Source organism: Mustela erminea, chromosome 2, assembly GCF_009829155.1.
Source record: "Mustela erminea isolate mMusErm1 chromosome 2, mMusErm1.Pri, whole genome shotgun sequence".
NCBI lineage: Eukaryota > Metazoa > Chordata > Mammalia > Carnivora > Mustelidae > Mustela > Mustela erminea.
In genome coordinates, this window is record NC_045615.1 from 46,446,477 (window position 1) to 46,472,262 (window position 25,786).

A 25,786-nucleotide genomic window follows, 5' to 3' on the forward strand; every position below is an offset into this window, starting at 1 on the left:
TTAAAAAAGGAGGATAAGCAGTCCCTTCCATGTTAAACTACAGCTAACACTTGGACAACCCAGGAGTAATGGATGCCAACTTCCTGTGTAGTCGAAAATCTGCATACAACTTCTGACTCCCCCAAAACTTAATAGCCTACTGCTATTAACATGCTGTAACATGGTCAGTTAACACATATTTTATGTATATATTATATACCATATTCTTACAATAAAGTAAGCTAGAGAAAAGAAAGTGTTACTAAGAAAATCATAAGAGGGGTGTCTAGGTCACTCAGTTAACCTGACCTTTGACCTCAGCTCAGGTCTTGATCTCAGGGTTGTGAGTTCAAGCCCCTCACTGGGCTCCATGCTGGGTGTCGAGCCTACTTAAAATAAAAAATATAATAAGAAAAAAGAGAAAATACATTTATAGTACTGAAAAAATCCACATAGAAGTAGACCCATGCATGTAGTTCAAACCCATATTGTTCAATGGTCAGTTTTATTTAGAAGAACTACTTCTTCATAAGTACATTTATGACATTCACATTCTTTTTACATAGATAAAATCCCACTATCATAATCAAGTACTCCCCTTTGTTGTTATTTTTAGGCTATTCCACAGATCTCTTTATTTGATAACTATATTGGGTAGCAAAACAAATGTAGATAAATTCTCTGTTCAAAGTACCACTTCCCAAATTCCTGGATTTTCATTTCCTTTCCATCATCCCTCAAATATATTTTTCATACTTGTAAAAAGTAACATAAGTGAACTATTAGGAAAATATAGTTTGAAAATTGTGGCAAATAAAGGTAAAGCTGCATGCCTACTTAAATATAAGACCTTTAGACTCTAAGAGTCTAACATAATCTATTATAAAAATTTTAAATATAATTAGTGCCTTTCAGTTTTTTAAAAAAATTTTTTGGTAATCTGCACACTCAACAATGGGGCTAAATTCATGACCCCAAGATCAAGAGTCAGATTGCTCTTCCAACTGAGTCAGCCAGGGGCCCCATTTAGTGCCTTTCTTTTAATAAAACACAAAAACTAGTAATATTTAAACATAAAATATGTGTCACGTTCCATCCTTGGCACTAGAAATATAAATGTGAATAAGGTATTTACCTGTCTCTGAAGAGCTCAAAACATGTCAAATAAATTTCAGTGCAACACAGTAAAATAAAACAAGTGCAAACAAAGTATTCTAAAAGTACAAATGATAGAGAAATTAACTCTGCTGAAAGTATCAAGAAAACCTTAAGAAAAGGAGGGAAAGAGAGAGCTATTTCAGCAGGCTCTTCAAAGTTCACAGGACTTAAGTCCTTTTAAAAAATTGGCTTATTGGCAAAACTACCTGAATCATGTCTAATAAAATTCACATATGACCTTACTTGCCAATTACTACCACTTTAAGGTAATCAGATACTAATCATCTTACAATTAAGTTTGGGAATATAATCTTTCCAGTAGAGATGATAAAATGAGTAATTTAATTACCAGCAGTTTGCTTCCTTGGGGTAGTCCGAATGGAGTATTCAAAGTCAGGTACTGCTCTGCTACTCAAGTGAAGATGGTAATTTCTTGCTTCATCCAATAAATCTCTACATTTTAGATTCTGCTTGACAATCTGTTCTTTTGCCACAACACCCATAAGAAAATCAACTGGCAACAACGGCAAACGAACCTAAGATCATGAATAATCACAAATGTAAAATTTAATTTGTAATTAGTTAGCTCACACTCTACTTTGTAGTATTTTAAGTATTTTGAGTTGTCTTTTTAAAACTCATTTACCACACAAAGCCTTTCTAACATGTGAAGGAAGTTCAATGAGCCAAGTTCTAAAGTGATTTCTAGTATGGTCTAATGAAATCAGATTACATATTAAATGCAACCTCCCCCCTTTACATACGGATCTAAGTAGACTGGATAAAATAATTCAGTTGTATTCATTCAAGTTTCTCACTTCCAAAAATGGTAGTGTCATAATCACAAGGCCCCACTGCTGCTAGAGAAAAGGCACAATCAAAACAAAATTGCCATGTCTGGGTTTTTATATGCCTTTTAAAGCCAAACTGAACAAATGGAAACGGGATTTCTTTGTTACTTGAACATTCATAATATGAAATCAAGTGTTGTTTCCTCCAAATCAGTCACCTTGGAAGGTTATATATTAAGTCAGGGATGCATCCCCACTTTAAATAGAGGCACTCACCTTTCTTCCCTTAAAGATGCACTGGTTTTCTAGTGGATTAAGGGGATGATCAAACCAGGTAATGTGATTTGGAGTTAAAAGTACATATGCATACACACCAATAAGATAGCTGCAAAATAATGAAACTTTTTTTTCTGTGACAAACTTATTTTCAAAGTAATTCTTTTTTTTTTTTTTTTAACAGATTTTATTTATCTATCTGACAGAGAGAGATCACAAGTGGGCAGAGAGGCAGGCAGAGAAAGAGGAGGAAGCAGGCTCCCTGCCAAGCAAAGAGCCTGATACAGGACTCGATCCCAGGACCCTGAGATCACAACCCAAGCTGAAGGCAAAGGCTCAACCCACTGAGGGGCACCCACCCAGGTGCCCCTCAAAGTAATTCTAAGGCCCATTTATTATCTCCCTACCCAGGTTACCCCGTTGACAGTAAGTAAGTAAATAAATAAGAAAAAAGCCACGTTTCTGAGGTTACAGAAGTGAAACTGTGGTGAGGAAAGAAAATGGAAAGTTATGTCTTGTGGTTCTTCCCAGATAGGAAAGTAATTCACTACAATTTAGAAACTTCATTATAAAACAATAGTTACTTAGAGCTGTTTCCTCAGAACCTATTTCTATCAGCATAAATAAAATATTTATTACTACAGTTTCAAAGTGCTATCTTTAACATTCAGGTTAAAAAACAAAGAATGATATTTCCAATTAAATGTAACAAATTCAGACGTATCCTTAAATAGCACAGTGAGTAAATAGCGAAGTAAGGAGAAAGCCATTTTCACATTGTATTACACAAGGATTTCTACATTCCTTTGGATAATCTACAGTATTCATGATCAATCAAACACTCAAATTTGCTTCCATCTCATTTCATTTCTACACACAATCTTATTTCAGTCCCTACCTGGGCAAGTGTTTCATCCAACCATTTGGAATGATGCTGAGGATTTGCAAGAAGCCACTTGATGGCTGCACTATAGACCTGCTTTTCATTCTCAATATTTAAATCACTGGAGGACAAAAGCTTATGGAGATGTTGGGGTGACACACTTACAAAGTCTTCACACTCCACTACTTCAGTAAAATGCTCACAGGCATACTGATCTGCCATGTCCATTAAGTCTATTCGGTTGTGACTTTCAGCAAAGGCTCTCACTGCCAGGCAGTTGGAGGGATGAAAATGTAACTTCATGTATTCACAACAAGCTCTAGCCACCAGTTCAACCTGTAGAATACAGGCTGCGTATAAGAGAGGCTGGACATTGTCAACAGTCAAAGTGAGCCGTGAAGAATAGACAAATTTAACCAAGTCTTCTATTGCATCACCATCAAAATCTCTGATCTCAATCAGTGTTTGCTTGGCTTCAGCCATTTCGGAGAGAAACATGGCTCTGAAGTAGGGGATAACACAAGCCAATACTAGTTTGTGACAAGAGATGAGCTTTGAGCCAACCTGTTCAAAACAAAAAAACAAAAGGAGACTCAGTTTAATATAAAAATCAGTTTTAGATCAGCATTGAGCATGTGGTAGCAGGGACAAAACCCACACAGATTTAGTATATTTGTTTTAACAATGCAATCCTTTGGTCACTTATTTTAATGTAGGCCAGCTGCAATTTTTTTCTTCCAAGTAAGCCACTTATCATCTATATATTATCTATTTATGTATATATACTAAAATCATAAACAATGATTTTCTATATTATCTCAAATTTCAGGAGCATTCTGTGAATGAATGAGAAGACACATCATCTAGCACTACTTGGGCACTATTCTTGTTTTTGGTTTGTGTGTCCCTTTTTTAAAAAAACTTTTTTCCAGTTTTATTGCTATAACTGACCATGACATTTTTTAAGTTGTTCAACATAGTCATTTCATACATATATAGATCATGAAATGAATACTACAACATTTAGTAACTAATAACCTCACATAATTACAATTTTTACAATTTTTTTCTTACATAATTACATAATTACAATTTTTTCTTTCCCTGTGATAAGAGCTTTTTAAGATCTCTTCTCTTAGGGGCACCTGGGTGGCTCAGTGAGTTGGGCACCCATCTCTTGGTTTTGGCTTAGTTCCTAATCTCCAACGGGTCATGAGAACAAGCCCTGAGTTGGGCTCCACACTCAGTCTGTTTGGGATTCTCTCCCTCTGCCCCACCCTCTACCTGTGTTGGAGCATGCACTCTGTTCTCACATAAACAAACAATTTCATTATAAAAAAAAGATCTCCTCTCTTAGCAACTTCTAAATATACAACACAGTATTATTAATTATAGTCACCATATCAGGTACTATTCTAAGTGCTTTTCATGTATTAACTCACTTAATGGTCCCAATGCCCCTATAAGTAGGTACTATTAAGATTCACAATTTATCAGAAATTGTGATAGCACAGAAATAATAAACCATTATTTAGCAGTATTTACTATGAGCTTAACTAAAGTTTTTCATTTCTTAAATTATTTTGAAATAATATAATAAAAAGCACTGAAATCTTAGCACCTTTTTGATAAAAAATTACACGACTGTTAATAGTTTGCTGTTGTAAATGACACAATAAACTTTGCTGTCACTGAATCTGTTCTTACTCCATTATCTCCTATAGATAAATTTCTAAAAGTAGAAATCGTATTTCAAAGTTTAGGTGCAGTTTGGATACATACTGATAAATTGTCTATTTCTAATCTACCTACAATATTTGTGCCATATTTTTGCTGTAACTTATCTAAAAATATTCATCAATTTGATGAATGAAAATATTATCCCACTGCTTCAGTTTGTCTTTTACTAATACTGAATCATTCATTAATTTTGGGCTATCTGTATCTATTCTATGAACTTTTTTCTATGACTTTTTTCATATGTATTTTTAAGAACTCCTCATATGTTTAGAGTGTGAATCATCTATCATATATATTTCAAGCTTTTCTCTTTTATGATGTACTTTTTTATTCACCCCCTATAGATTTTTACACAATCCAGTCAATCTTTGTCTTTATGATTTCTGCCTTAGGTACTATGCTTAAAATTGGAATCTTTCTAATATTCCATTAATATTAACTTCAGGTATTCCAGTATTTTTATGATCTTACTGTTTTATACTTACATCTTTATTTCCATCTGGGGAAGGTTTTGGTACTGAGTATCCAGTTTTCCCAGCACTTTATGTTAAATAATCATTAAGTACAAGTAATAGGATAGTGTTTTACCAATTTTCCTGTTTGCATGTAGCATTTTGACTATATAAATACACTTATATTGTGTCTCATTATTTAGGAATGAATTTTAAAATGAGAACTTCTAAAGAAAAAGGCCTGAGGAGTAATACAATATATAAAGGTTTTTGTTTATAAATCTTCCTCCCTGACCTTTTTTCACTAATGTGGAGGAAAAATGAATATCCCTTCAACAAATACAAGGTCATCATTTCTGTTAGTTATACTGTATTTAATTTTTTAAAAAGAATTTATAAGGCAAGATTTAGATTCTATCGAGATTCAAGGTGTAACCTAGACTAAAGCAGAAAGCTTGGCATGTTCTCAAATTTACTTCATCCCTAAAGTGGGATCTGAAACCTGATATTAAACATTTTAAAAACAGGCTAAATATATCTTTTTTTCTTTTTTTTAAAGAATTTCTGCATATGCCATGGCTGGGATTTAGTTTTTATACAAATATTTGTAAATCTCACGTGACGTAAATCTGCGTCAACAACCTGCCATTACATAAATAGAATTCTACAATTTCCAGTTAAACATTAACACTGCTTTTTACTCTTTTTAAAATTAACATATATTATTTGTTTCAGGGGTACAGGTCTGTGATTCATCAGTCTTACACAACTGACAGCACTCCCCATAGCACATACCTTCCCCAACATAAACTTATTTATTTATAAAATGGTGCTCATTTTGGAATTTAAAAATCAGCTAATGACATTATATACAAATAGTAAAATAAATCTGGCCAACAGCCTTTTTAAAAAGATTTTATTTTTTTTTAAAATATTTTATTTATTTGAGAGAGCACGAGTGGAGTTAGGGGCAGAGGGAGAAGCAGACTCCCCACTGAGCAGGGAGTCTAATGCAGGGCTTGATCCCAACAATCCAGGATCATGTCCTGAGCTGAAGGCAGATGCTTAATCAACTGAGCCACCCAGGCGCCCCTAAAGATTTTATTTTTAAGTAATCTCTATACCCAAAGTAGGGCTTAAATTACAACCCCAAGATCAAGAGTCACACACTCCAATGACTTAGCCAGCTCAATGGTCTTTCTAAAATGTGTGCCGTAAAAGCAATAATGGTTGGAGGAAACATACTAATAAAAGAATGTAAATATGACTTCATATTAAATAATAATCCTCAAAGTTGTATGAATACAAAAAGTGAAGTTTATGTTGAACTGAGCATTATAAATTGTCCATAATCCCATTTGACTTAGTTGTTCTATGACAGTTATATTCTGACAGTTAAAGAAATGTTGACTTAGAATTAAGAAAAAAATCCAGGGGCACCTGGGTGGCTCAGTGGGCTGGGGCCTCTGCCTTCTGCTCAGGTCATGATCCTATGGTCCTGGGATCAAACCCCGCATCGGGTTCTCTGCTCAGTGGGGAGCCTGCTTCCCCACTCCTTCTCTGCCTACTTGTGATCTCTGTCAAATAAATAAATCTTTAAAAAAAAAGAAAAAGAAAAAAAAGAAATCCAATAACAGACTTGTTAAAAGATTAAGTTTTGTTTTTTTTTTTTTAAGATCTTATTTATTTGTCACAGAGAAAGAGAGCAAAAGCAGGGGGAGAGATGGACAGAGGAAGAAGCAGGCTCCCTGATGAGCAGGGAGCCAGAATGAGGGATTTGATCCCAAGGCCCTGGGATCATGACCTAAGCCAAAGACAGACACTTAACTGAGACACCCAGGCATCTCAAGTTGTAATACTTTCTAATGAATAGGAACAAAATATACCATAGCAGAATTATCTGATACCCTTGGAAAAAAAAACAATGATAGTACACATAATGATCCAAATAGCTGATATTTGTTATCTATTCTATACCAAGCAGTGCCATAAGGACTTCACCTGTATCAATTCACTTATCCCTCACAAAAACCATCACTCTTATTGTACAGTTGAAAAACTGATAGTCCCTTTAAATTAATGAAGCATTTCTCATTCCCAAAAGATCTCTGTCATTGTTTAAAACAGTATTTTAGTTTTTAACCACTGTTTGTATGGGAGTTTTATTTCAATCTATTGCCTAAGTTACACAACAAAGTTATGAGTTTAGTTCTCACTCATCCCAAAATGGCTATATCCCTATTTTTTACTTAAGAAAGTTTGTATGTACTATGTTGTAAAAAATCATTCTAAAATTCAATCATAAAATTTATAAAATCAGTAATACTGTACTTATATTCCATTCATACACTGATATGCTGAATGGTAATTGACTGAATTCAAATAGTCAACTTTATATTTCTTGTTTTTGCCAAAGCCAGTGTGGGTCCCTGAATTTCACAACAAAGACGAAAATTAGAACAATGATATATATAATATTAAACATACCATACAGAACAAAAAACTTAAGTGTTCCTACATTAAAACATATACATGGTTAAGTTTCACACAGAACTAGAATTATATAATGGTTTTCTTCTGAATATCTCAGGGCCCAGAAATACATAAGGACAGTAACAGTTTAAGGAAAGAAAATATAGCTCATTTATTTGTAATGTAATAGTACACTCCCAGACATTATGGACCTGAAACTCAAAGCCTATGCTTTCAGCTTATAGACTTTTGTTGAGTGTCCTCTGATCTGATTCTTCAAGTATGCCTTCAAGCCCTATGACTGAGCTCTAAAAACTTGTCTGATCAGGAGTGGAAAGCAAAATCTAAGAGACTCCAAAGTGGCAAAATAAAGGTGGAAAATGCTTCATGAATGCGTATGAATCACCAAAAAATATTTAATATTACAGTGACATATAAGAATAGTAAAAAATCACCTTAAACAAGTGAGGAACAATTAGAACATGGGTTCTTCCACACTGCTTTATCACTTTTCCAAATTTTACTAAAATTGTCTTTTGCAACAGAATAGCATGATTCTATAGACCACAGACTTAGAATTTACTACACTTTTTTTATCCAAGTCTGAATAGATTCTACTTCACTATCAGGTATAGATAATCTCACTTAAGGGACAATTGTTTTAAAGTAGAGGGTAAATTACCAGATAGGAACATATACTAAAACACTAGTGCAACAGAATAAACACCAAGACTTCCTACCTTTCTAAGTAATTTCTAAATTCATGACTTAAAAGCTTACTAGTCTACAGCAATTTATTAATTTCAGTAACAGTAACTTTAACGTTTTAAGGTTCCAGAACTCTCAGAAGTTAAATTAACTAAGAAATAATATTAACATATATTAGCACAATAATTTTATCTTATGCTAACCTCTCTATATGTACCCTTCCTTATGTCCTTTCTCCTTCAATAAAAAAGGACTAAGACTAAAATCATCTTGACTGTAATAAGTATGGCACCAAAAATTTGCCTTGTGTGGTTCTAGAAACCCCCAGTTTTCATAATGCAATAAAGAGACTGAAAAGAAAAGAGTCTCACCTTTAGTGTGACATCACAGAGTTCTCCATTTTCATAAAATCGGAGAAGGGAACCATGAAAATCTTTCCAAGCTTCATTTGCTTCAAAGATAAAGGAGTCTTCTCCATCACCATCACTAATTGAAGACCTATTCTTTATTTGCTGATGCTGCTGCCTTTTCACCTTTGTGCAGTGATTCCTAGCTTGTTTTGCATTCACAGATTCTGAAGCCATTTGCAACATTGTTCTTTTAATATAGCTCTCTTCTCAAACATCTCATTTATTCTTTTGTAAAGAGTGGGAGAAGGCAGAATGTAGATGCTGCCCGTTAACCTTTAGACATTTTTCAAATTCCACTCAAATTGACGTTGTCCAGTTTCCTGAGATTAAAAAGCAAATAAAACACATAAAACACATCAGAAGAAAAAATCATTAGTAATTATCATTTATCAAACTACATATATAAAATGACTACATAAATTGTTACTTTAAAAAGAACAATTAACTTCATAGCTTTATGGTAAATGTCATATAAGTTACCTCAGTTATTCCAGTGAAGGAACTCCTTTATTTTTATTTTTTTTGAAGGAACTCCTTTAAAATCTAATTTGAAAATTCTGGGAAGATGGTGGAATAGAAGCATCAGGAATCTGTCTTCCCCACTTAGGCAACAATTGCACTGGCTGAATCTGCCTATTATAACTATTTTGGAACTCTGTGGAGTTTGTTGAAGACTTGCAATTTCCACAGAAAAACTGACATGTTTAATGTTGGTCAATTTAAGCAGTAGAAGCAGCCCATCTCCACATCCCCAGTCAGGTTGCAAGTAATAAGCTATGTGCACATTCCTGAGAGCTTGCACAATTAAAAAAAAAAAAAATTTTTTTAAAGATTTTTATTTATTTATTTGACAGAGAGAGGTCACAAGCAGGCAGAGAGGCAGGCAGAGAGAGAGGAAGGGAAGCAGGCTCCCCACTGAGCAGAGAGCCCAATGCGGGGCTCGATCCCAGGACCCTGAGATCACGACCCGAGCCGAAGGCAGCGGCTCAACCCACTGAGCCACCCAGGCGCCCAGCTTGCACAATTTTTAAGAGTCAGAGTGAACAAAAAGGACTCAGTTCTCCAAATATCAAGGATCTCTGCTGATTGCTGACTACTGCTTCTGATCATAGAGGTATAGATAAAGTGGTAGATAGCCATTGTTAATACACTTTCACCTATTGTTACAAGTCCCTCCCTCTTGGCTGAGGAGACTTCCAGAGAATTTAAAAGGTTTGTGTCCTTCCTTTCCACTCAATTTTTTGTTTCAGTTTTGGTTTTCCCTTTTCAGAAGCAAGACATAAAAAAACAAGAGTATATACAAGGAAAATTAGAAAGCATGCCAAGGGAAATGCTCAGAAAAGACCTGAGAAGACCTTAAATTATATCTCAGGTTGGTCTTCAGCACACAGATGGCCTACAATAATCAAAAAGAGGAGGGGAAAGTAACAAAAAAATAGCAGACCTTAAAGAATTGGGTTAAATCTGGACACTGATTTCCAGAATTACATTATTAGATTCAAATGTCCAGTGTTCAACAAAAAAACCCCCAAAACATATGATGGAACACACTGGGGGGGGGGGTGGCAGGCAGACAAACAACAAACTGTCCTAAAAAGGAACTAACGGGATTTATACTAAATGAAAATTTTAAAACAACTCTTTCAAAGATGCTCAAAGTACTAAAGGAAGATATGGAGTTAGGAAAACAACCAATACCATCAAACAAAGAAACATAAAACTAAATAGAGACAAAAAAGAGTTTCCAAAACTGAAAAGTAAATTAACTGAAATGACAAATTCACTAGAGGGACTCAGGACAGATTTGAAGAGCAGAAGAAAGAATTACCAACCTTGAAGACAACACAATGGAAATTATCAGCCCTCCAGAAAAAAATGAAGCAAGATGAGCAGAATCTAAAAGATTTGTGGAATATCACACAGACCAACATACACATTGTGGGAATCCTAGAAGAGTAAGAAAGAGATAAAGGGGAAGAGGGAATATTTTTAAAAAATAATGACTGAAAACGTCCCAAATTTGATGCAAAACATGAATATAAACATTCAAGAACTTCTACATAAGAGGAACTCGAAGAAGACACACAAAGACATTAAAATCAAACTTCTAAAAGCCGAAGATTAAAAGAACACAACAGGAGAAAAGTGAATCAGATACAGGATTCCTCTATAAGAGAAGAAGCAGATTTTTTATCAGAAACTTCAGAAGCCTGAGAGGGTGGGCAGATATGTTCAAGGTAGTAAAAGACAAAAACTGTCAAAATATTATATCTGGCAGTAATGGTCTCCTAAAGTGAGGGAGGAATTAAGACATTCCAAGATAAACAAAAGCTGGGAGAGTTTGTGACCCATTAGACCTAGCCTGTAAGAAATATTCAAGAGAGGGGCACCTGAGTGGCTCAGTGGGTTAAAGCCTCTGCCTTCAGCTTGGGTCACGATCCCAGGGTCCTGGGATCGAGCCCCGCATCAGGCTCTCTGGTCAGCAGGGAGCCAGTTTCCTCCTTTCTCTCTCTGCCTACTTGTGATCTCTGTCTATCAAATAAATAAATAAAATCTTTAAATTAAAAAAAAAAGAAATAGTCAAGAGAGTCCTGCAAGGTTAAATGAAAGAATGCTAAACAGTAACTCAAAGCCATATGGAAAAATAAAGAGTTCAGAAAAAGTAAACACATGGATAATTACAAAAGCTAATATTACTGTAGTAATGATTTGTAACCACATTTTGTTTTCTACAGATTTAAGAGACTAATACATGTAAAGAAGAAAAAGCATTTATTAATGTAAAAGCTGGTATTAGTGTAACTTTCATTTGCAACACCAAATCTTGTTTCCTATACAACTTACGGGAAAAGAACACTTTAAAATAAATAAAAAATAAAAAATTTCAAGTAGAAATTTAATAATTATTAGTTGTGTCCAAAGACACAAGCAAGTTAAAAAGGAAAGGACTGAGAAAAATATTCCATGCAAATAGTAACCAAAATAGAGCAAATAAAGCTATGCTAATACAGATAAAATAAACTTCAAGTCAAAAAATATTACAAGAAACAAATATATATTAACAAAAGATCAATATAGCAAGAAGATATAGTAATTACAAAGATTTATGCATATAATGACAAACCATGAAAATACATGAAGCAGAAACTAATAGAAATGAAGTGACAAATAAATAGTTCCAGAATAATAACTGGAGACTCCAGTACTCCAGTCACAATAAAGGAAAGAACAGCCAGACAGAAGAAATAGAGAACAATACAACACAATAAACCCACTAGGTCTAAGACATAAAAACACTTTACCCAACAACACAAAACACATCCTTCTCCAGTGCATATGGGACATTTTCAGAACAGACCACTGTTAGGCCACAAATTAAGTCTCACAGATTTAAAAAGATAAACAGCAAACCAAGTATCTTCTCTAATACAACAGAATGGATTTAGAGATCAATGACAAAAGAGAAATGGAAAATTGGCGGGACTGGAAAAATTATTACATTTTAAACAACCAATGACTCAAAGAAGAAATCCCAAGGGAAAAGAGGAAAATACTTAGCAAAAATTGGACAGCCACATGCCAAAGTATGAAACTGGACCATTTCCTTACACCATACACAAAAATAGACTCAAAACAGATGAAGGACCTCAATGTGAGACAGGAATCCATCAAAATCCTTGAGGAGAAAACAGGCAACAACCTCTACAACCTTGGATGCAGCAAATTTTTCCTAAACACAGCACCAAAGGCAAAGGAAGCAAGGGCAAAAATGAATTATTGGGGCTGCATCAAGATAAAAAGCTTTTGCACAGCAAAGGAAACAGTCAACAAAACCAAAAGACAACTGACAGAATGGGAGAAGATATGTGCAAATGACATATCAAATAAAAGGCTAGAATACAAAATCTATAAAGAACTTATCAAACTCAACACCCAAAGAACAAATAATCCAATCAAGAAATGGGCAGAAGACATGAACAGACATTTCTGCAAAGAAGATATCCAGATGGCCAACAGACGCATGAAAAAATGCTCAACATCACTTGGAGTCAGGGAAATACAAATCAAAACCACAATGAGATACCACCTCACACCAGTCAGAATGGCTAATGGTAACAAGTCAGGAAGTGAGAGATGTTGGCAAGGATTCAGAGAAAGGGGAACCCTCCTACACTGTTGGTGGGAATGCAAGCTCATGCAGACACTCTGGAAAAAGTATGAAGGTTTCTCAAAAAGTTGAAAATTGAGCTACCCTATGACCCAGCAATTGCACTACTGGGTATTTACTCCAAAGATACAAATGTAGTGATCTGAAGAGGCATGTGCACCCCAATGTTTATAGCAGTAATGTCTATAATAGCCAAACTATGGAAAGAGCCTAGCTACTCATCAACAGATGAATGGATAAAGATGTGGTGTGTATACACACACACACGCACACATGCATGCACAATGGAATATTATGCAGCCATCAAAAATGGACTCTTGCCATTTGCAATGATGTGGATGGAAACAGAAGGTATTATGCTAAGCAAAACAAGTCAATCAGAGTAATGAAAAGAAGGGCCATCTGTACTCCAATGTTCATAACAGCAATGGCCACAGTCACCAAACTGTGGAAAGAACCAAGATGCCCTTCAATGGACGAATGGATAAGGTAGATGTGGTCCATACACACTATGGAGTATTATGCCTCCATCGGAAAGGATGAATACCCAACTTTTGTAGCAACATGGATGGGACTGGAAGAGAGTATGCTGAGTGAAATAAGTCAAGCAGAAAGAATCATTTATCATATGGTTTCACTTATTTGTGGAGCATAAGAAATAACATGGAGGACATGGGGAGATGGAGAGAAGGGAGTTGGGGGAAATTGGAGGTGGAGACAAACCATGAGAGACTATGAACTCTGAAAAACAATCTGAGGGTTTTGAAGGGGCGGAGGGTAGGATGTTGGGTGAGCCTGGTGGTGGGTATTGTGGAGGGCACGTGTTGGATGGAGCACTGGGTGAATTCTGGTACACTGAAGAGAAATTTTAAAAATTAAAAATATTAAAAAAAAAACCAAGTCAATCAGAGAAAGACAATTATCAGATGATCTCACTGATATGTGGAATTTGAGAAAACAAGGCAGAGGATCATAGGGGATGAGAGGAAAAAATGAAACAAGATGAAACCAGAGAGGGAGACAAATCATACAAGACTCTTAATCTTAGGAAAGATTAACTGAGGGTTAATCAGTTAAGGGTTAACCCTCAAACTGAGGGTTGCTGGAGTGGAGGCGGGTAGAAGGGTTGGGGTGGCTGGGTGATGGACACTGGGGAGGGTATGTGCTATGGGTGAGTGCTGTGAATTGCATAAGACTGATGAATCACAGACCTGTACCCCTGAAACAAATAATACATGTTAATAATAATAGTAGAAAAAAAAAGAAAATACCTAGCAAATGAAAACAAAAACACAAGATACCAAAACTGATAGTAGCCACTGTGAAAGCATGTTAAAGAGGAAACTGGCAAGACTAACCACAGATGAGAGGGTTTCCACAAGCACAGAGAAGGGAGAAGGGCAGACCCCACATCAAGACTGGCACTGGAGAAACAAATCCCCACAACATTTGGCTTTGAAAACCAGTAAGGATTAACTTCGTGAGTTTTTACAGTCATGGGGGCTTAACTCCAAATACTTAAAATCAGCAAGGCCTGGCACTGGGAGAGCCAGAAGGTGATAGAAAACTGAGTCCTTACCCTGAAACACCCAGCATAAAAGCAACAATTTCAAAAGCACCTGGGGTATGCAGGAAGAAAAGTCCTTTAATCTCAGAACATACACTAGAGAGGCAGGGATCTTAAGAAGACTTCTTCAAGAATGAAAGAGTTGGTAGGTACCATTTCTCCTCCCACCCCCAGGCTTAGACTGCTGGACACTTCTGGGAATATACTCCATCTAGCTTGCTAACACAACATGCCCTGACCCTGCATTCTCCTGCAGATCTCCCCCATCCAACACTGTCCCACTCGGCAAACATCCCTCCAAAGGAGCTCCTGCTGCAAAACATCCTATAAACAGCCCAAGTGGGGAACAGCACCACTCCAAAGTGACCCCTGCGCTGGGGAGAGGGGCAGATAACAACACACACCAGTGCAATTGCAGCCTCAGAAGACTTACTGGGGGCAGGCATCTGGTCTGATTGCAGGCCTGCCAACCAACAAAAGCCTCTCAGGGAACAATGAAGGGAAAGTGTCCGGAAGTTCAATGTTACCACAGCTTCAGCACACAAGCTGAGGGCAGGTATCTGGTCTGACCTACTAACATCACCCAACTACAAGTCCACAGTGGCCCCAGACTAGCCACGTAACAGCAGAGGGACCAAAACCCTGCAAACAGCAGATAAACTGGGCCATTCCAACAAACTGAACTTAAGACAAACACAGCTCAGCCACAATATCCATAGTATGGTGCATGCAACATACATAGGAGATACCCCTGAAGTGCCTGGTTCTGGTGAACAGGGGATGCTGTACTACAGGACACCAACAGACCTCTTCTTCATAAAGCTATACTTTCAAGAACAGGAGATGTAACTGACTTTCCCAATACAGGGAAACAAACACACAGAGTTAGATAAAATGAGGAGACAGAGGAATATGTCCCAAATGAAAGAACTGGACAAATCACAGCAAAAGAGCTAAATGAAATTATGAAGATGAACAACACACCTATAAATGATTCAAAGTAATGGTCATAAAGATACTTATAAAACTTGAGAAAACAGTAAAGGATCTCAGTGAGACTGTCACCAAAGAGATAGAAAAGATAAAAAGAACCAATCAGAGATGAACTCAATATCTGAAATTAAAATTGTACATACTAGAGGGAATCGATACCAGACTAGAAAAGGCAGAAGATGGATAAGCAAACTGAAAGAGTAATGGAAAGCAACCAAGCTGAACAGAAAAAAAGAGAGTAATAAAAATTAAATAGGCTATGAGAACTGACTGACATTGTCAAGTATAACAACACCTAAATTATAATGATCCCAGAAGAAGAGAGAGAAAAGGGAAAAGAAAACTTATTTGAATAAAGAATAGCTGAAAACTTCCCAAATCTGGGGAAAGAAAGAGACATCCACATCTGGGAGGTAAAGAAAACTCCCCCAAAAATCACCCCCAGCAAGGCCTATACCACAACACATAACAAAGTGACAAAAAGTAGTGAAAAAGAATTTTAAAAACAGCAAGAGGGGCGCCTGGGTGGCTCAGTGAGTTAAGCCTTTGCCTTCAGCTCAGGTCATGATCTCAGGGTCCTCGGATCGAGCCCCGCATCAGGCTCTCTGCTCAGCAGGGAGCCTGCTTCCCCTTCTCTCTCTGCCTGCCTCTCTGCCTACTTGTGATCTCTCTCTCTGTCAAATAAATAAATAAATAAATAAAATCTTAAAAAAAAAATCAGCAAGAGAAAACAATTACTTGTATACAAGCGAAACCCCATAGAGCTGTCAGCTGAGTTTTCAGCAGAACACTGCAGGCCAAAAGGAAGTGGCATGATAGGTCATGCCACTGAAAGTGCTGAAAAGAAAAAAAACCCTGCAACCAAGAATACTCTACCCAGCAAGGCTATCATTCAGAACAGAAGAGAGATAAAGAGTTTCCCACACCAACAAAAGTTAAAGTGAATTCTTTGAGTGAAAAGGAAACACTCTAATCAAGAACAAGAAAACCAGGGAAGGAAAAAATTTCACAGGTAAATTCAAACATAATGAAAGTACTAGATCAATCAGTTATAAAACCAGTACAGAGATTAAAGCACAAAAGTAGTAAAATCAATTATTTCTATAAAAGTCAGTCAAGGAATTTACAAAAGGATGTAAAGGATTACATCATCCAATTAAATGTGGAGAATAAAGATTTAGTACTTTTAGAATGGGTTCAAACTAAGCAACCATCAATTTCATATAGACTGGTATATGCATAAAATGTTACATGTGAACTTAATGGTAACCACAAATCAAAAACCTGTCACTGATATGCAAAAAATAAACAAAAAAGGAACCCTCAAGCATATCGCTAAAGAAAGCCTTCAAGCCACAAGGAAAGGAAGCAAGGGAAGGAACAGAAAAGAACTACAAAAACAACCATATAAAGTAACAAAATGGCAATAAGTCCGTATTTATCAATAATTACTTTGCATATAAATGAACTAAATGCTGTGATCAAAAGACACAGGGTGACTGAATGGATAGAAAAGCAAGATCCATCAATACACTGCCTACAAAACACTCACTTCAGATCTAAAGACATACTAAGACAAAGTGAAGGGATGAAAAAACATTTATCATACAAACGGAAGTTTTTACTTTCTGTTTTTACAGAGCTGGGAATGTCCACAATAGCCAACAGATGGGAAGAGCCCAGATGTCCATCAACAGATGAATGGATAAAGATGTGATGTGTACACACACACACACACACACACACACACACGGAATATTACACAGTCATCAAAAAGAATGAAATCTTGCCATTTGCAATGATGTGGATGGAACTAGAGGGTATTATGCGAAGCAAAATAAGTTAATCAGAGAAAGACAATTATCAGATGATCTCACTGATACGTGGAATTTAAGAAATAAGGCAGAGAATCATAAGGGAAGAGAAGGAAAAATGAAATAAGACAAAACCAGAGAGGGAGACAAACCATATGAGACTCTTAATCTTAAGAAACAAACTAAGGGTTGCTGGAGGGGAGGTGGGTTAGGGGCTAGGGTAACTGGGTGATGGGTATTAAGGAAGGCACTTGATAGAATGAGCACTGGGTGTTTGTTATATGCAACTGATGAATCTCTAAATTCTACCTCTGAAACTAATAATATGCTATGTTAATTAAATTGAATTTAATTTTAAGATTTTTAAAAATGAAAACAAAGGTGGGTAGCAATATTTATATTAAACAAAATAAACTTTAAAACAAAGACTGTGACAAGAGACAAAGGAAACTACATAATGATAAACAGCTACAACACAACAAGAGGATGTAATAATTATATTTATGCATCCAACATGAAATCATTTAAATACATAAACTATTAACAGACATAAAGAATTTAAGTAACATATCAATAGTAGGGGACTCAAACACCCTTACTTATATTAATGGATAGATCATCCAGACAGAAAATCAACAAGACAACAGCGGCTCTGAATGACACACTGGATCAGACAGATGTATTCAGAACGTTCCATCCCCAAACATTCGGATGTATTCAGAACATTCCACACCAAAACAGTGGAATAATGAATGGGCTAATCTAGAAATCAAAGAGGAAATCACAAAATACATAGAGACAGACTAGACAGCAGCAGCTGGCATAGAGCTCCTTAGATGCCATGGCTTCAATAGCATGGTAGCTCCCACCAATTTTGAGTGTCACCAGCCTCTCCCCCAGGAGGCCACTAGCAGTCCACTATCCCTGCTCCCCCATAAGTATGTGCTTACTGAAAGTGTGTAATCAAAACTGCCAGGATGTCAGAGGAAATGCCACAGGACTCAGGAGTGTGCTGCTCAGACACTGAATATAGGGAAGGACACTACAACCCACATTAAGGAGTTTAACAAGAAGTAAATCCCACTTTGCACAGCATTGGGGGGAGAAATTTCAGTAGTTATGCAGCACATGAAACCAAACACTTCATCTTCTACTACCTAGGCCAAGTGGCCATTCTTCTATCATATCTCGTTAAAAGTATGGACCACATCACACACCCAGTGGTCCATCCAAAAACAAAAACTGCAGCCTAAATTCCACATACCAGAGACAAATCTTCAGCCTTGTATGAGAGAACACCAGTCTCTGAGCCTCTACCTGTGTTGTTTTGTATAGGCATTCTCTGTACAATTTTATTATTGGCTATTAAATAAGCAAAGCAAAACAAAACAAAGGCAAATGAAAATAAAAACACAATGGTCCAAAATCTTTGGGATGCAACAAAAACTGTTCTAAGAAGGAAGATTATACCTGTATAGGTTAACCTCAAGAAGCAAGAAAAATCACAGATAAAAAACCTAACCTTTCACCTAAAGGAACTAGAAAAAGAACAAAGCCCAAAACCATAGAAGGAAGGAAATAATAATGATTAGAGCAGAAATGAAATAGAAGCCCACCCCCCAAAATCAATAAAACCAGCAGTTGGTTCTTTGAAAAGATCAGTAAAATTTATAAACCCTTAGCCAGACTTACCAAAAAAGAAAAAAGAAGAAGCAAGTAAAATCAGAAATGAAGGAAAAAATAATTAATACCACAGACATTCAAAGGATTGTAAGAAAGTATTGGGAAAAATTATATGCCAATAAACAAGAACAACCTACAAGAAACAACCTATAAGAAATGGATAAATTCCTAGAAACATAACCTTTCAAAGTTGAATCAGGGAGTATTAAAAAATTTGCATAGACTGACTACTGGCAATCAAATTAAATCAGTAATCAAAAAGCTCCCCAAAATACAAAGTCCGGGACCAGATGGTTTCAGAGCTGTTTTCTACCAAATATTTAAAGAAGAATTAGTTCCTATTCTTCTCAAACTATTCCAAAAAATAGAAGAGGAAGGAAAGCTTTCCAATTTATTCTAAATGGCCAGCATTGTCCTGACCCCAAAAAAAGAGATACTACAAGAAAAACAAAACTACAGGCCAATATCTTTGATGAACATACATATACACCTATGATGAAGTTTAATGTATGTTAGACACAGTAAAAGAGTAACAACAAAAAATATAAAATAATTATAACAATATATGGTAATAAAAGTTATGTGAATGTGTCTCTCAAAGTATGTTATTGTACTATACCCACAGTTCTTTGATGTGAGATGATAGAATTCCTACACAAGATGAAGTGAGATACACGACACAGGCATTACAATATACTGTTAGGCTACAACTAACCTGATGATATGTCAGCAGGATCATCTGCTTCTGAACAGCAGGTGACCTCACAAAACTGAAATGGCAGGAAATGAAGCCATGGATAAAGGAGGGGTGGGGGGACTACCGTACTCTGAAATGTACAAACCTTGCCTGGGTTTTAATAGACCCCATTAACCAGTCACCATGCCCCTATCATCCCTAAACATCTATTATGGGCAATGTGCCAGACTTATCTAGCTTTCAGTGTCAATTTCAAACTGATGTATGTAGTTCAAACTGCTCATCCTGGCATTCATTGTTCTGGTTCCAACTTATCTTCTAGTCTTTCCCTCCATTAATTTTGACATAAAGTAGGGGAAAGAAGGGGGAAGGCTACTTACTAAACCATCTGTCACATATTTTGTCAGAAATCTTATATAAACTTTCTCATTTAAGCATCATGAATACATTACAGATGGCCTAAACATCCCGGACTTGCCCAAAGCAACATAGTGGAACATGGGAGCTAGGATTTCAATTCAGCTCTGATTAAGCCCATTCTTTTTCTATTAAGTCAGACATCACTATTCCATTTTTCTCAAATACATGTGCAAGTACTCAAGCTATTTCTTTTCTTTTTAAAAAAATTTTTTATTCAAGCTATTTCTTCCGAGGGAATAATGTATAGGCCCAACTTAAACATTTCTGAATTGCATGAAGCCTTCTCTAAATTCTCCCAGTGGGGTGTGATCACCTTTCTATGAACCCACATAGTACAATGTATTTCTCTAATTTCATTCCTTTTGTATTCTAGACTTGTCTACTTAATACAGTGTTAACTCTCAGAGAAATGTATCTTAATAATATCTATGTATCTTGCCCACATGAGCCTGGGTCATAAGTAATTAAGTCAATATGATTTTGTGGGCTGTATATTTTTCCCCCAATATAAAAGAACTGAGTCAATTTCTTTCTTATTGGTTAAGCTATTGAGTCTTCTTTCATCCAGAACTTTCATCATACCATATTTTGTGCCTTAAGAGTCTAAGTATTAGGATGGCAAGCATTACTAATATGTTACTTCTAAATTTCACTGTTTACATATATACAATTCAAAACTATCATGCACATTTTCCCTTATATCAAACCAACATAATTTGTTTAGTGAAAGGCTTTACTTATTACTGTTGTCTCAAAACTATTTCCTTCGTCAGAGGATTGTTCTATAAAAAGGGCATTATTATTCATCTTTATCAAGATATTTTTACATTGATATCAGATATGGGCAAGACACAACAGCTCAAAAATTTCTATACCGAATTCTCTTAAAATTGTCTGTTCAAAGAATGCAACGTCTGTCCTCAACTTTTTAAACAAATTTATTATATATAAATGAAATAGGAAGACAAGATCAGGAAAAGAATATTTACCCAGACATTTCACTCCTCTACCGAACTTCACAGATTTGGGGACTCATAAAGACTGTATTAAGGGAAAGTAAAACTCAATCTAACCCAAAATATTTTTAAAAATGTATCTGAGGTTCTGACCCTTAGGAGGAAAAAATAGACTACTTCCCCTCCCCCAATATATTAAGAAATTTTAAAAAAGAAAAAAAGATGATACATTCAAGTATGTATGGTGTGTTTTGACACTGAATACCATAAAATACCACAAAATACCATAGTGTATTTTGACACTGAAGCAGACAGGAAGTGAGACCATTTTTTTTGGTGTTCCTCTTAAGTGCTAGCAAAGTCATTCTCAATCAACAAAATAAATCCTGAAAAAGAAAAATACTTCAACCAGAAGCAGATAGGTTTTACTGGTTCAGTGCAGAGAATACATAATGAAACTAATGTGTTTTTACATTTAAACATGACTTACAATGAATTTCAGAAAACAGAGCTTCCCACAAAAGCATAACGAAACTACGTTAAGACACTCTATTCTCCTTTTTCTAATTTCTTTGTACTTATAATCCGTATCACATATTAGCATGTACTATCAATATATAATACCATTACATACAACATTGCTTTAACTCATACTCATTGTTCTCATAGCTTAAGTCTTTGTCAGCAGAGTGACTTTTACACTGCACATTAATCAGAACGGTACTAAGTAGAAAGAGGAACTCCAAATGACACTGCTGCAGTACCTACTACAGGGCGCAATGGTACTCTTAGACTCATTCTTCTTTTGTTTTGTTTTTTTTTAACCGAAGTATAGTTGGCATACATATTATAGGTGCACAATATAGTGACTCAATAGTTCTACACATTAGGCAATGCTCACCACAGTAAGTGTAGTTACCATATGTCACGCAAAGTTATTACATTATTGACTATATTCCCTATACTATACTTCTCATTCTTGTGATTTATTTTATAACTGGAAATTTGTAACTCTTGATTTCCCTCACCTATTTCACCAATTCCCTGCTCCCAACCTTACCTCTGGCAACCACTATCTTGTCCTCTGTATTTAAGAGTCTCTTTAGTTTTTTGTTTGTTCATTTGTTTTTTCGATTCCCAAAATAAATGAAATCATATGGTATATGTCTTTTCCTAATTGATTTTACTTACCATTTACTTAACATAATATCCTCTAGGTAACAAGATTTTATTCTTTATTATGGTTGAGTAATATTCTACTGTACTTATACCACATCTTTATTCACTTGCTGTTGAGACTGCTTCCATATCATGGTTATTGTAAATAATGCTGCAATAAACATAGTGCTCCATAGGTATTTACATTTTTCATTTTTTAAAGAACCTCCATACTGTTTTTCATAGTAGCTGTACCACTTTATATTACCAACAGTGCATTTTTATTCATAACCTTGCAAAACCTTTTTTTTTTTTTTAAGATTTATTTTAGAGAGAGAGCACATGTGTGTACATGGGGTTAGGGGGGCAGAGAGAGAAGGACAGAGAGTCCCAAACAGACTCTGTGCTCAGTATGGATCCCGAAGTGGGGCTCAATCTCATAATGCTAAGATCACAATCATAGCCAAAACTAAGAGTCACACACTCAACCAACTGCACCATCCAGGAGCCCCTTATCTCTTGTCTTTTTGATAATAGCCATTCTGACAGGTATGAGGTGATACTGCATTCCAGTTTTAATTTGCATTTTTCTGATAGCTAATAATATTGAGCATCTTTTTATGTGCTCGTTGGCCATCTTTCTTCTTTGGACAAACATCTATCCAGGTCCTCTCCTTGTTTTTCATATGTGGTCTTTATTATATTAAGATATGTTCCCTCTAAACCCACCTTGTGGAGTTTTTATCATGAACAAATATTGCATTTTGTTAAGTGCTCTTTCTGCATCTATTGATATGATTTTTATCTTTCTTCTTGTTAATGTGATACATTACATTGATTAAGTAGTGAATATTGAACCAATCTTATATCCCTGGAAAAAAAATCTCACTTAATTGTGGTGAACAATCCCTTTAATGTAATGTTGAATTTGGTTTGCTAATATTTTATTGAGGACTTTTGCATCTATGTTCATCAGAGTTACTGGCCTATGATTTCTTTTTTTTTGTGGAGTCTCTGTCTTGGTAAAATAAATTTGGGAGTACTCCTTCCTCTTCTATTTTTTGGAATAATCTGATAAGAATAGGTACTAATTCTTCTTCAAACATTTGGTAGAATTCAGGTGTTTGGGAAACCACCTGGTCCTGGACTTTTGTTCATTGGGAGTTTGATAACCAATTCAATTTTGTTACTAGTAACCAGTCTGTTCAGATTTCTATTTCTTCCTAATCCAGTCTTGGAAGATTGTGCTTCTAGAAATTACCATTTCTTCAAGTTGTCCCATTTGTTTTCATAGTAGTCTATTATAGTCCTTTGTACTTCTGTGGTGTTGGTTGTAACCTCTTCTTCATTTCTGATTTTAAATACTCGAGCCCTCTTTTTCTTTATGTTTTCAAAGAACCAGTTCTTAGTTTCATTGATCATTTCTACCATTTTCTAAGGTCTCTATTTCAGGGACCCCTGGGTGGCTCAGTCATTAAGTGTCTGCCTTCAGCTCAGGTTAGGATCCCAGAGTCCTGGGATTGACCCCCACATGAGGCTCCCTGCTCAGCAGGAAATCTGCTGCTTCCTCTCCCACTTCCCCTTTGTTCCCTCTCTCGCTGTCTCTGTCAAATAAAATCTCTAAACAATAACAACAAAAAAAGTCTCTATTTCATTTATTTCTGCTCTGATCTTTGTTATTTTTTTTTTCTACTAATTTTGGGCTTTGTTCTTCTTCTAGTTCCTTTAGGTATAAGGTCACATTGTTTGAGACTTTTCTTGTTTCTTGAAATAGGCCTTCACCGCATACCAGAGAATTTGCATTGTGCCCATTTTCATTTGTCTCCAGGTATATTTTAATTCCCTTTTTTATTTCTTCATTGACCCATTAGTTGTTTAGTAGCAGGTTGTTCAGCATCCATGTTTATGTTTTTGCAAGTGTTTTTTTTTTTTTGTAATTAATTTCTAGTTTCATACCGTTATGGTGAGAAAAGATGCTTGATGATTGCAACCTTCTTAAGTATATTGATAATTGTTTTGTAACCTAACATGATCTATCCTGGAAAATGTTCCATGTGCACTTTTAAAGAATGTGCTCTGCCCTTTTTGGATGGAATGTTGTATGTATATATATTAAGACCATCTGGTCTATTGTGTTGTTCAAAACCACTGTTTCCTTATGTAAATGATCTGTTCCCTGATGTAAGTAAGGTTTTAAAATTCCCTACTCTTATTGTATACTGTCAACTTCTCCTTTTATGTATGTTAATATTTGCCTTACATATTTAAGTGATCCTATGTTGGATGCATAGATATTCGTAATTATTATATCTTCCTGTTGGATTGATTTTATCATTATGTAATATCCTTCTCTGTCTCATTACAGTCTTTGTTTTAAAGTCTATTTTGTTTGATATAAGAATTGCTACTCCTAAAAAAAAAAAAATTGCGGGGCGCCTGGGTGGCTCAGGTTAAGCCGCTGCCTTCGGCTCAGGTCATGATCTCAGGGTCCTGGGATCGAGTCCCGCATCGGGCTCTCTGCTCAGCAGGGAGCCTGCTTCCTCCTCTCTCTCTCTGCCTGCCTCTCTGCCTACTTGTAATCTCTCTCTGTCAAATAAATAAATAAAATCTTTAAAAAAAAAAAATTGCTACTCCAGCTTTCCTATGTCCATTTTCACAGAATATATATGTGTATACATACACACACACATATATATGTGTATATATATTTTAAGATTAATTTATTTGAGGAGTGCCTTGGTGGCCCAGCCAGTTAGGCATTCAAATCTTGTGAGCCCCAGATAGGGCTTTGCCCTCGTGGGGAGTCTACTTTTTGCCTTCTTCCCCCCACCCCCCCGCTTACACACTCTCTATTTAAAATAAATAAATAAATCTTAAGGGAAAAAAAAAGATTTGAGAGAGAGATTGAGAGGTGCCCCTATGTGGAGTATCTTTTTGCATCCCTTCACTTTCAGTCTGTATGCATCTTCACGTCTGAAGTGAGTCTCTTGTAGCAAATAGATCAGTCTTGACTCATTATTCAGTCGCCCAATGTCTTTATGGAGCATTTAGTTCATTTGCATTTAAAATAACTATGGATAGGGGCGCATGGGTGGCTTAGCAGGTTGAGCAGCCAACTCTTGGTTTCAGTTCAGGTCATGATCTCGGGGTCATAAGATCAAGCCCTATGTTAGGCTCTGTGCTCAGCATGGAGTCTGCCTGTCCCTCTCCCTCCCTCTGCTCCTTCCCCAATCTGCACGTGAGCACTCTCATAAGTAAATAAAATCTTAAGAAAAAAAAATGACTACTGATAGATATGTACTTATTGTTGTACTTATTATGTACTCTTTTTTGTTTTCTGGTTGTTTTTATAATTCTTCACTTGCTTTCTTCCCTTGTGATTTGATGACATTCTTCAATTGTATGACTGGATTCCTTTATCTTTAGTGTATCCATTATAGGATTTTGATTCGTGGTTACCT

The 25,786-nt window shown here is 35.9% G+C and overlaps 1 protein-coding gene across 7 annotated transcripts in view; it reads right to left on the reverse strand.

The window, feature by feature from the left end:
- KLHL8 (kelch like family member 8) overlaps positions 1-25,786 on the reverse strand; it is a 55,207-nt gene that overhangs the window by 16,243 nt on the left and 13,178 nt on the right. For 4 of the 7 annotated variants that reach the window (XM_032332824.1, XM_032332822.1, XM_032332826.1 and 1 more), the window contains 4 exons: positions 21,453-21,553; positions 8,831-9,189; positions 3,103-3,651; positions 1,487-1,673 (listed from right to left, as the gene is read on the reverse strand). In XM_032332824.1, coding sequence (XP_032188715.1) covers positions 1,487-1,673; positions 3,103-3,651; positions 8,831-9,052 — 958 coding nt within the window. In that variant the 5' untranslated portion in view covers positions 9,053-9,189; positions 21,453-21,553. The remainder of the gene's footprint in view (positions 1-1,486; positions 1,674-3,102; positions 3,652-8,830; positions 9,190-21,452; positions 21,554-25,786) is intronic. The other 3 variants (XM_032332825.1, XM_032332823.1, XM_032332827.1) reach the window with 1 other exon arrangement.